This window comes from Fringilla coelebs, assembly GCF_963513975.1.
Source record: "Fringilla coelebs genome assembly, chromosome: 2".
Lineage (NCBI taxonomy): Eukaryota > Metazoa > Chordata > Aves > Passeriformes > Fringillidae > Fringilla > Fringilla coelebs.
The window spans coordinates 7923996-7936464 of record NC_140029.1 but is presented as its reverse complement, the minus strand read 5'-3'; the positions used below and the strand labels follow the sequence as shown (position 1 = coordinate 7936464).

General features: G+C 40.2%; 1 protein-coding gene across 2 annotated transcripts in view; it reads right to left on the bottom strand.

Moving 5' to 3' along the window:
• Positions 1-10918: 10918 nt before the first annotated feature.
• CASK (calcium/calmodulin dependent serine protein kinase) overlaps positions 10919-12469 on the bottom strand; it is a 188235-nt gene continuing 186684 nt past the window's right edge. For both annotated transcript variants that reach the window (XM_084201210.1, XM_084201211.1), the window contains one exon: positions 10919-12335. In XM_084201210.1, coding sequence (XP_084057336.1) covers positions 12159-12335 — 177 coding nt within the window. In that variant the 3' untranslated portion in view covers positions 10919-12158. The remainder of the gene's footprint in view (positions 12336-12469) is intronic.

The following is a 12469-nucleotide window of genomic DNA, read 5'->3' as shown; positions in this document are numbered from 1 at the left end:
AAGTGGACAGGCACTTCCTGATGTATGAGACTGGTAAAGAGCCAGAGGGCAAAGCACAGAAAGAAGTGATAAACTTGCAATCAGACAAAGCTGGTTCTACAAAGATCCCTTTGTCTCTCTTGAAAGCATCTGTGAGCAAGCCAGATATCCAATGCTGCATGGATCATGGGCAATGTGGGACACAAGTGACCACAAATTCTAGGGATGGGTGACATATCTCTGCTCTGTGCCACAGGGCACAATGACCTTCACCAGAGGATCCCCTAAGGGTGTGAAGCTGATTTTGATTCACAGAGCTTTTCTATTTTCCTAAGAGTAGGGCTGGGTTTCTGTGTTCTTGGCTCAGACCTTGTCTGTGTGTGGTGGCTCCTCCAGTGATGCTGCCAACCTTTATGACCAAGTCTCAGCTGTGGATCTGGGACATCTGAGGGTCAGCTCAGGACACCCCTTGACCTAAGGTTAACAAAGCACAGGAGGCATTTATGCCAACACAAACCAATAAAAATCACCATGGAGCTCTCAAAGATACAGAACATACCTTTTTGAGAGGAAAATTTTTTCATTAAGTCACTAAAACAGGACAAATCACTGAAATTAGAATGGTTTGGATTGGAAGGGACCTTAGAAATCACCCTGGTCAGGTTGCTCAGAGTCCCAACCAGTCTGGCCCTGAACACTTCCAGGGATGGGGCATTCACAACTCCTTGGGCAACCTGTGCCAGAGCCTCACCACTGTCACAGTAAAAGATTCCTTCCTTATGCCTAATCTAATCCTTCCCTCTTTCAGTTTAAAGCCATTCCCCCTTGTCCCATCACCACATTCTCCTGTAAAAAGCCCCTCCCCATCTTTCTTGTAGGTCCCCTTTATGTACTGGAAGGCTGTGGTGAGGTCTCCCCTTAAGACAAGTGTTTGTCAGGAGGAGTTTGGAAAACAAGAGACAAACCAGACAGGAGGCAGATGCAGGTCAGCAGGAGAGCTGCAGCTGGTGTCACACTGAAGAACAAGGTTTAGAAAAACAATGCCTCAAAGCTGTGAACTGGAAATAAACAACAACAAAAAAAGGAACCTATGTCCATCCCACAGACTGCATGGTCCTGGATTTTAAGGTCTGTGGGCAGCTTCCTTGGCTCAGTGAAGTGCTCCTTGTGAGCATCTATGCTCCCATCTTCCAGCCCTGGGAATTTCTCATCTCTTTCTTTGGCCACTGGAGCCACAGAATCACAGAATATTCTGAGTTGGAAGGGATCCCAGGGGAAGATCTTCCTCAGGATGCTGCCTGTGCAGCTCAGCATTAAAAGTTCTAGTTAGTGTTTCAGTAAACCCACCTGTCTTTGGGGCAGTGGATGTAACACCTGCATCAGCATCACCCACTGAAATCCAGATTTGAATCCCTAAGCTACTGAGATGGGGTAAAATCTCTGATGAAACCCCAAGTTACCTCACATGGACGCTGCCTGCAGTTACTGCCCAGCCTCACCATCAGCATTGTTGACACCCTGCAGCCTCACCTTGGCCTGACTGTAACACGTGGTGGCATGTCCCTAAGACATCCTGAGCAGGGGTGACACTGCAGGAGGGAAGTGCAGGAGGAGGTGAAGGCACTCACCCTGTCCTGCACAGCAGATGACTCCTGCACTCTGCTTCCACATCTGCAGCTCTCTTTCTAAGGCTTTGCCTTTTTATTTTCTCAGTAGACAATTCACCTTTCTATCAGTTCATTCAACCCTACTGTTCCATTTCTATTGATAGGTACCTTAAAAATCCAAATTGGATTGGGTATGAACTCCTGAAGTGGAGTGGATTACTCAAGTGAAGTTCAGGAATGTTCAAGTGACAAGAGATAAAAAACCTGACAGCTGAACTCTCAGCTTAGATTGAGCAGCAGTGTCACTCTTCCCTCAAGCCTCATTACTGCTCACAGCTGGGACTGAGTTTGTGAGACCCAGGCAGGGAGGATTTCATCACTTTGTGGATCCTAAAAGGTCCTTTTTAGTCTGAGACTGGGCATGTGAACCCCAGCCAGCCCCAGAGCCTACAGAACAACCCAGCTGCAGCACAGCTGGGACAACAGGCAGGAATGGGGAAGTAGAGAATGGCACCCCCAGTGATCTCTCACTCTTTAGCTGTTTTAATGATCAAACTAGATAAACATGTTAAAAACATATTAATAAAAGTACATGTCAAGACAGAAAGTCAAAGATTCTTAAATTATTTTGAGTCTTTCCATTGCCCTCAGAGGCTTAATATCACAAATTACAGCCAAAGGGATAACACTGAGCCCAGCAGCCACAAGACAGTTTAAACATTTTCTTTTCTACCTGAAATCTTGCTAATTTAATATCACAAATTGATGATGTTGGCAGAGTGGAACCCTCAAATGGCTGGCACTGAAATTCCTTGGAGGCTGCTCTGGGCAGGTGCAGCTGCTCAAATCAACAAGGAATTTTCCTGGAAGGGAGATCTCTCTCCTCTTCCTTTCCTAACACTTGGAAAATACCCTAAAGCCTTTACTGAAATGCTTATTTTGATGAGTGGAGAAACAGAATATTTTACTTGAGGAGGGTTGTCATGATCAGTAACTTGTACATTTCAGAGACAAATCTTTTTTATCCATTATAAAGTTTACTTGTCTGCATTTTTTCCCTTAACAATAAACAACAACAAAAAAGTTTTCAAAATTTTCATAATAAACAGAAAACAACCTTGTAAGATTTATCTTCTTTCACCATGGGGTAACTTCATGAATCTTTACTGATTTATAATCCAATAATCCTTACTGGGTTGTGGTTTTGACACAGACTTGTTACATCCATCCTAGTAAACAAAAATGGCTGTAAGGCAGAGTAAGGAGATGTTTAGACATTGAAATTGTTGAATTTAGTGGAAAATGACTGAGTTTTAAAAACTTAATTTCTCCATAAGCCTGGGAGGATTCTTCAGCATTCAGCAGTATGTGCTGTAACATTGCTGCAACCAGTAATATTTATTGCTTATTAATGAAATACTCTCCACAACAATTCATCCACCTCTCACTCCACAGTTAAGTTAGTTAAGAGATGAGTGCTTCTGTAATTTCATCCCCTTGCTCTGAACTCATCTCAGGAAACTGTTGTTGTGCAGAGGCAAAGCAGACAATTGTGTTGAAGCCATCTGAAAATTCATGCAGTGGATTAGCCCACTTCCACAAATGACTCATTCATCCTTGACAAAAAGGAGCAAATTTTACTCACTTTTAAATAAATTTTAATTCCAATTACAATACTTCCAATTGATAATTCCAGTTTTGATTACAGAGTCATTTAGGTTGGAAACCAGGTCTTAAAACCATCGAGTCCAACCCCCTTGGTTCAAGCAATGGTAGCTGCAGCAGGGTTTTCACAACTGTGGGCACTTGAATTGTCTTCAGAACTTTTCTCCAAAGTGTTTTTTTTAAGGAATTTAGGAAAACCTTCTAAAGGTTTTATGCACAGGCTGCAGATCCTTGATTTTTCCAGATAAGAATTTCCCTAAACATGCTCATCATGGGCTGCCTGTCTCCCAGAGGGAACTGTGGCATGTTTAGGTTGGTAGCTCTGAATTGCTCTAATGTGCAGCTGCAACTTAGCAAGGAAACACCTGGAGCTGTTGTCACATCAGGTTCTGAAATCTGACCTACCTGCAAGCAGGGTTAGCTAGAATTGCTTGGTTCAGAATGTTCAGTTTTTTCCCAGTAAGATTAGGTATCTCTTGAAAACTACAAATATATTGAAAGTCTACTGAAAAAAATGAGCATATGTAACATATTTTACCATTGCCTGCTGCCCCACTTTTAACCACAGTTAATATGCCTATTAATGCCAGGAACAAACTATTTCTCTTTATGGGAAAAGTGACTGGCTAATGCTGGCCATTCTACCTCCAAACACTTTATATAATTTGCTATCCTAGTTTATTTTTAAAGAGTTTTTTCACAGCAAATAAAACAAATACAGTGACTTTGGGATATTAAAAATAAAAGAGCAGGCCATAACATACACAACTTTTGAAAAAAACAGCAACATACATGGCTTGGCCAGATCACAAGAGAGCAGCCAGCAGCAGAGCTGTTGTTAATGCTGTTTTTAAAAGGAGGTCAAGCTGCACCAAGGCTCAGGAAATAGCAGGAGCAATTCCTTCACTAAAGGGATGGTTAAACACTGGGACTGGCTGTCCAGGGAAGTGGCAGAGACACCATCTCTGGAGGAGTTCAAGGAATGACTGGATGTGGCACTTAGAGCAAAGGTTTATTTGATATAATGATGTCCAAGTTTGGACTCCATGTTCTTAGGGGTCTCTTCTAACTTTAATGATTCTATGATTTTGTGTAATTTACAAAGTCCCTGATTCTCTAATTATTTACTTGCATCAAAGATGCTTTGTTATACCTTGAGAATTTCCCAGTTCCTTTCTTTTTCTACCTGCAGCTATTAAAAAAAGTTAATTTAATTAGGTTGATTTCATGAATATGCTCACTGAAAATAGATCTTAATTTCTATTCCAAATTTAATAGGAAGGCTTTAAATATTTTAAAATCTTTTTTGCAAAGGCAAACTTCTTGCCTTTTCCCCCCTCCTTGTAGACATTTCTGGCTGAGCTTTACCATGTCTGTGGATTGGTTTTGGATTTATTTTTTACTGTAGTTAGTCAGTTTCAGTATAAGAAGTACAGTGCTAAGCATTTTTTTAAATTTTGGGGTGAAATTTTAATACCTGCTGAACAAATCTCTATTTGACTTGTGGCAGCATAATGACAGAATCTAAATATGAATAATTAAAGTCCCCTGTATATAGGAAATATAAACAAATACAGAGACAAATTCCATTACCTGGAATCTACCATTCCAGGAACTGGATTTTCTCTGCTACAGTTGTTGGTAGAACAATACTGAAATGCTTTTTGACCACAACTAAGTATCTTTTTTTTCGTATCTATGTGGTTTTGTTGGCACAAAGATTCCCATGAACTAAAGACGGCTGAGCTGAGTAATAGTTTTGATTTTTTTCAGATTTTTTTAATAGGGTAATTCAGCTGGAAGAGATCTTGGGAGGTCTCAGTTTTAAAGTAGGGTCAGCTCTGACATTAGGCTGGATTGTTCAGGACTTTATCCACATGAGTCTTTCAAACCCTCCAGGGACAGAGCTTGCACAAATTCTCTGGGAAATTGACTCTTGTTACATATAAACTCTTTGCCTTCCGCCATGGGTCTCAAAATATTCTTTTATTGTTCAGAATTACCTAATGCATGAATTAAAAATTAAGACTGGTAGACCCAATATCTGAAGAAAATTTGAAAAAGGAAAAATAAGGCAAGATCAGCTAGTTGATAACAGGCTTGATTATCTGCAGTAAAATAATTAAAAAGAATTAATCTAAATAAAAATAACTAAATTAACTTTTTTCCTTAAAAAAGCCTCAAAACAGACTTTATAATTAAACCAAAAGAGATAACATTCAATTAGTTCAACTTTCTGCATAATTTATTTCCATATGTATGCTTTTCTTTAATAAGTTTTTTTCTTTTCCTTAAGGCAATTTCCTGCTTCTGTTAAAGGCTAGTGGAGATTAAGTTCCTGATGTGAATAGAAACCTGACAGATCCATCCATTTTTAATTTTGTTTACATATATAGTTATTTAAATCCATTGCAATAACTTCAAAATCTGTTATATGAAATGGATTTAAAAGAAATTACAACCCTGATTTCTCTAATATGTTAGTGGTTAGAGTAAGACCTTTGAAACAAACTGTGTGATTGGGAAGAATTAACTGAAGTGTAGCTGACACAATAAAAGTTTTAGGATAAGAAAACTGTACAATTGATATTGAATTGAAACAATGAATGACATTAATTATTGACAAGCAGCTTAGGTTCCCATTAGCTGGCTTGTGGCTTTTTGAAAGAGGGCAGTAATGCTTGTCATACTTTGGTTCTCAAAACACCAAACAAAAACCCTGTCCAAAATAACCACAAAATCAAACCAACTTTTTGCATGGTTTTAATTCATGTTGCTCTTAAATCCCAAGTGATCATTGCATGGAGGCACCCCTGGAGGTGACCCTGGGGTCTGGGATCAGCCCTCACATCACTGAGGGAACAGCTACAGACCATGAGACCTTTTTGCCCTCCACTGAAGAGCATTTTGTCCTATTGAAGAGCAAACCCAAGCTGCCATTTTCTCCTGGTGCCCCATCATGTTCTCTGCTGAGGAGGAAAAACACCATTCTGTGTTTCCTTGTGTCTGCAGCCTGCAACAATCAATTCAGTTGCAAATCAATTCAGCCTGCAAAATTCAATCCAGGCACTTTCTGAAAACCATGCTGGATGACTCTGGTTTTCAGGAGGAGACTTGTGATCAAGGGAGGAAATTGTATTTGGACAGTAAATAAAACTTTCAGAATCCTTCATTTTCTGTCCCCTTCCTTTTCAGTAGGTTCCACTTTGGTTTTCAAAGTGGCACCTTCCCAGCTTAGTGCTCTTTGTGTCCTCCTTTCTCTTCTGCCTTCCTTTACCTGCTCTGCTTCTTTCACAGTGTCTGTCTTTACCCATGGCAGCTCAGCCTAAGAGCCTCACTGCATCATTTCCCCAGTCCATGTGCTGAAACAGCCCTGGGTTAAGTCATGAAGGCTGGCAGTGAGATGTCATTGCAAGCTCTTGCTCCACTTGGGTCTCAGCCCTTTCAGAGCTTTGCCTTAGAGGTCAGGAACATCTTTTCCTTGCTGGAAACTGGAATTCCAGACCATTGCAGCGTGTGCCACGGATCACAGAAAGTTTCCTTAGCTTGAGATGAACATGAACCTTCAGAGACCTTTTAAGTGAAGGATACCAAGTAATACTGAGGGATAAACCACATCCTCTGACTGGTAGGAAAATGCACCTTAGAATCAAGTTTGTAAGAGTGTGGGGAAGCAGGTGGCAACGAAGACCCAAGTATGAGGCAATTCTGCTATTTTGCATCTATTTACATTTTGGGAAGAATGCTGTGTTCCATCTGGATGGCCAACAATGGAGAAACACAGACTCATGTTCCAGCTTTGAGATGGGCTACCCTTACAAATAAGCAAATTCCACCCTTCCTCACGGGTGTTTCCATTATGCAGAAACTAAAACAAGCTATGGCTGCTTCTAAGGGAGAATTTGCAAGTTCTTCTTTGCTGATAATCAACATGAATTCTTTCAAGCATACAGCTACTAGTTCAGTTATCTTCCACAACACCAATGTAGGCTCAAGCTACATTTTAATAAGAACACGGAGATGTGGCCAGATTTAATGTTCTTGATTGTCCCATGGCAGCTGCTAAGAGATTCAGCAGGATGCATGGAAATGCATAAACACTCCCCCTCCCACTATTTTTGCTTAAAGATTACATGAGAAAGCATCAACTTTCTGCCCAAAATCTTAACTGAGAAATGTATTTCTGAGGTAAGAATTAATTATTTGTTCAGGTATAGGTTTGAGAAACAGGTCTTGTTGACTCTGAGGCTAAATTTTAAGGAGTCAAGAAGCTTTCTGTATTTGCTTCAGTCCAGCTTTCACAGGATTAGAGCAGGAGACTGTTAAAAGTCATTTAAGGGGAGAAAGTAGAAATTACTACAGGTGCACTTACCCGTATCAGCAAGCAAAAAACCCCCAAAACACTGCAAACATTTACATGTGGAAAGTGGCTTTGCATTTTTGTTTTGTGTAGCATTAGTAAAAATAGTCTCCTCTATCCTAAGCTTGTGCACTCATCCACTTGTGGACACAAGGCACAATTATTCAGAATTTACTTCTGTTCTGCTGGCCAATGACATGCTTCCTGTTGTGCAGATATTTTGATTTATATGTGACTATCTGACATAATGTGCAGCAGTTTCCTTGGTAAGAGTTATGACTATCTCTGAGCTCATTAAAGGTAGAGAAGAAATTAGTGTGAGAGACAGGCCTATTAAGGAAATGAATATGCTTTACATAAAAAAGCAGATTTTTTTATGGTGACTGCTTTAGCTCATCCTCTGTCAATTTAGCTTATAAAACCAGATAACTCTTTACTATAATAGTCAGGAAATAGATATATTTTTCTGTAGTTTCCAAAAATCCTTTTCTATGAAGTATTTTAAAGCCTGAAATTGAGCCCTAACAGCCTTCATTAAAGTTGTTGAATACTATCTACAGTGGAAGAGAAGAGGGCCAGAACTGTTTGCATCTAGGACTTCAATGCAGATTTGCAAAGCACCCCTGGAAGCATTTCCAAGTATTTCTTTAAGTAACAGCACTCTGAAATAATTTCCTTATAGAAAAGAAGAAAAATGGAACAAATACTGGTTAGTCTGTGCTTTAACTTTTCCTAGTGCCTCTAGTACCCAGTTTTTGGAGTATACACACCAGCCCAATGTTGCTCAGGTTCAACACCTCTTCTTTGTTGTGTTTTCAAAGTCAACTGAGTAACCTTCTTCAAGAAGTTTCTGAGGAAGGTAGTAGTGTTTTCTTTTAGAGGTGAATGGCACAACACTGTTGTTGACCAAAGCATATAAAAAGCAAACCACCCCTAGAACACATGGAAGAATTTGGGTTTAGTGATGAGATTAAGAATGTCCATCTGGGAGTGGCCAGGAGTCTAAACTAGGCTACCATTTCCATGCAATAATCTTACCACTCTGAGACACTGAGTAACCTAGTGTACTTTTATTAGGTAAATGGAAGCAGAGGTTAATGAACATTTATTGGACCAACTTAACACCTTGAAATCACAGGCATCAGTCAGACTGAGAGGCAGCATACTGATAAGATCAAGTTTTCTTTACAAATCTATGAGCCCCTGTACAAAAATAAAGTATAAAAGGGGCAAACAGAAACATTTGTTTCTTCCCAATCCCAGGGCTGCTTCTGAGGTCACATTCAGCATAAATTTAGAGAAGTCCATGTGGTGCTCCAAATTATGCAGTGATATTTACAGTACCAGGAGGACCCTTCTCCACTTGGAGACTGAAAAAAACCGACAAACTGTAACATCACCTTTGCACCTGCAGGAGCCTTCCCCATGCAGGTGAAGCTTCCAGCTCAATTTCTGCAGAATTTTGCCCTCTATGTAGCACACAAACAACAGAAACATTCAGAAGGGTTTGAACAGGGTGGGAGGATTGGACACACTGAGGAGTCCTGGGCTTGCTCTGTCTGGGACTGAAATCTGCTCATGGAGCTCACTGTGTGCTGTGGATCTGCTGAACTTAAAGCCTAGGCAGGGCTTCCAGTTTAATCTTTTGCTACTGAAGGCTCCAAGGAAAACAGACTGTGGTAAAGAGGAGGCAAGACAGGATGCTAAGTGTGTGCTTTACAGTTTTTGTCTCTTGATAAAAGGTTATACAGTGAGAATAAAAGAAACAAAGCTCTCCAGGTCAATCTTTCTACTGTGTAGCATTACTGAATGGTAGTTCCATTTAAGAGAAGAAAATGACATCAAATCACTACTTATTGTCATGTACATAAGGCAGAAGCAGCCTCATGGGCCTTGTGAGATTTCTTTCCTTATTAGCTGGATACACAGAACTCCAAGAAATTCACATTAACAGAGTCAAAAGTGTAGTTAAAACATTTATGATAGACTACACTCAAATTATCAAAATTACTTTACCTGTTTAATGCCATAAACATTTGAGATGAAAAACGTGTCACTGAAGTCAGACACCAATGCTCACCAGAGAAGTTTGTATTTCTAACATCAGAAACACTCCACTGCTTGATTTTCAGTAGGTCTTCCCATCTTTGTGCTTTGCTGGGAAAAGAGGTAGTTCTGAGAGTGAATGAACCTGTCACTTCCATGAGCTCAGCCAGTGTGGACTCAGCACTGCAACAGCTGCCTACAGGACACCAGATACAGCCCACCAGGACTAAATAACACAGCCACTTGAAAAATTACCTCTTACTCACTAAACAGTTCACAGTTAGCACCATCCCCCCAGAACAGATGAGCACCTACAGCTCCTGACAGCTCCCCTGTTCCCCTCCACGTGGGGCCCACACTGACTCTCTCATCCCTTACTTCCCACAAAACTACAAACTCCAGGGACTCAGGAACAGCTCTTGTTTTGGGATGCAGCCACAGAACTGTGATTCCAGCTGTGGCACTAAGGGCACTCAGCAGGTGGGGTAAAGAGATGGATGAATTTCCCTTCTGTGGGCTGCAAGCCGGGCTGTGGTGCTGCAGGAAATAAACACCTTTGCCTGCCCTGGCTGGGTGGGAGGAGGCACAGCCAGACTGAGATTTCAGCTGTGGATTTTACAAGAATTGTAAACATATTTGGCCACCCAACCTGCAGAAGGAGTAGGCAGGAGAAAATTAGCAATAGGATTACCCTTGTGAGAAAGATTCAACCTTGAGAACCCTTTTCTGATTGCATGTGCAATGGTCCCAAACAACTGGAACAGTCCACAGACCAACTCCAGCTGTGAGTTCCACTGTGAGGAAAAATCCTGTATCACTTTAATATAAACACTGAAATTCATGCTATACAACAGCACAGCCAACCAAACTTTGAGGAGAAGCCATTTTAAGGAACAGTGTGCTTCTGACACCTAAAAAGAGGTGGCAATGCCTGCTGCCTTTAACTATTTTCAGAGAAAATGCAGATCACGTGGGCCAGCGAGAGCACGAAGAAGGAAAATGAAATGCCAGGTCCATCCATGTTATACTTTCTTAGTTGGCTCTGCCCTAATTCCAGCTTTGTGGAAAGAAGCCTGTGCTGATTCAGGAGGAGCAGAGCCCCTGGGACAGACTGCAGGCTGTGTCCCTACAAAGGCTTCCCTTAAAGACTTGAAGACACTTTTCCTCACTGCACGAGTCACTGATTTGCTCTTGAAACTCCCTGTGATGAAATGAAGGACCCAAAAGCATTTAATTGTTGAACACATAAAAGGAAGTATATTTAAAATAAAAAAAAATTGGTCAGACTGTAGAGTCAATTACCATTTTTAAAGGAATTTACAGGGCTGTTGTAGATGAGTCTTTTGGAATAGTCAGTTTATCGCAATGTCTAAACTGGTTTCTTCATTGCACAGTATTTTCTTTAAAATGTGTGCATCTTTAAACAATTACATACAGATTAAAAATCAGCATTTCTTTGCTTCAACTTAATTAAAACGTTAATACTCTCAGACAACACAGATCTGAAATGGTGAAACCAGTAATTGCCCCCTCCCACCTTACAACAAATTAAATTGAGACAAAATTACAAACACATTTCACTACATGATTATTATTAATAAAAATCAGTTTTTCTTTTTTTTTTTTCTTTTTTTTTAGAAAGTTGCCCAAAATGCAAGGGATGTGCATAGGTTTACAACTTAGTCAGAATAATATTTTGCTTTATTCCCTTGGGTACGTGTTCCCATGAACGGAATGTACTTTGCTGTAGATTACAGGTTTTATCAACACAGATACACCAACGGCATGAACGCTTGCGACTGTCCACATGCATTAAGAGTCAAGACCCAATTTCAAATTTCTAAAACTTTTACAGAGTTCTTCAAAGAGACAGTATCACATTATCTGGATGTTACACAAAAAAAGTAATTAAAAATACTATCCTAGGAGAGAGAAAAAAAAAAAGCATGGAAAAAAAAAAAAAGGCCATTAAAATTTATGAATTTGTTTTGTAACCACTAGACTAATTACTTCAAATAAATAAAGGAAAGCAAAGTATTCCAGTCCAAATCAGACTCTAAAAAGAATGTAGTGTTCCACCCCCAAGTTAAGGTAACAGAATCATATTATTATTACTATTAAAATAGATTATAGAAAGCAGCATCTATTTTGTGCAGTTTTTAGGGGCCCTTGAAATAAAAAGCTATGATTTCCAAAAATATAACATTCCAAAAGACTGAATAGTACATATATTTAAAGATACATTTTATTAAAGTTTAGGAGAAATGATTAAAAAAAAGATACTGTCTCTTTAAATTAGTGTTTCATCTTTTGTTCCCCCTCCTCCTATCTATTCGGACATGACAATAATTATATTTTAGGTCACACTACATCTAGGTAGTCTCTAGGGGCCAAGACCTGTTGACACAAGGTCAATAACAAAGAGGTTTTCCATGTATGAGGTGGTTCCCAGTAATGACAGATTTTTGTTTTTTTTCCTCAATTCTCTCATTATTCCTGGTCTAGTAGACCCAGGAGACCGGGACCCACTGGGAGGCTGTACACACGAGCTCGATGGCTTCCTCCAGGTGCCTGATGGTTTCATCAATCTCATTGTTGATAATTGTTAGGTCAAAGTAGTGTGCATATGTTCTCTGTAAGATCTCAGACTCCTTCTGCAGGCGCTGAAGGGATTCATCCTGTGCGGCGGCCGGGAGACAAAACGGGAGAAAAGAAAAGTTGGATTCTTTCGTGCTCTGCCACAACAGCTTCTCAGCTGAGAAGGGAATGGGCAAAAAGGCCTCAGGGAATTGAGGTGCTTTAGCTCTCCCAC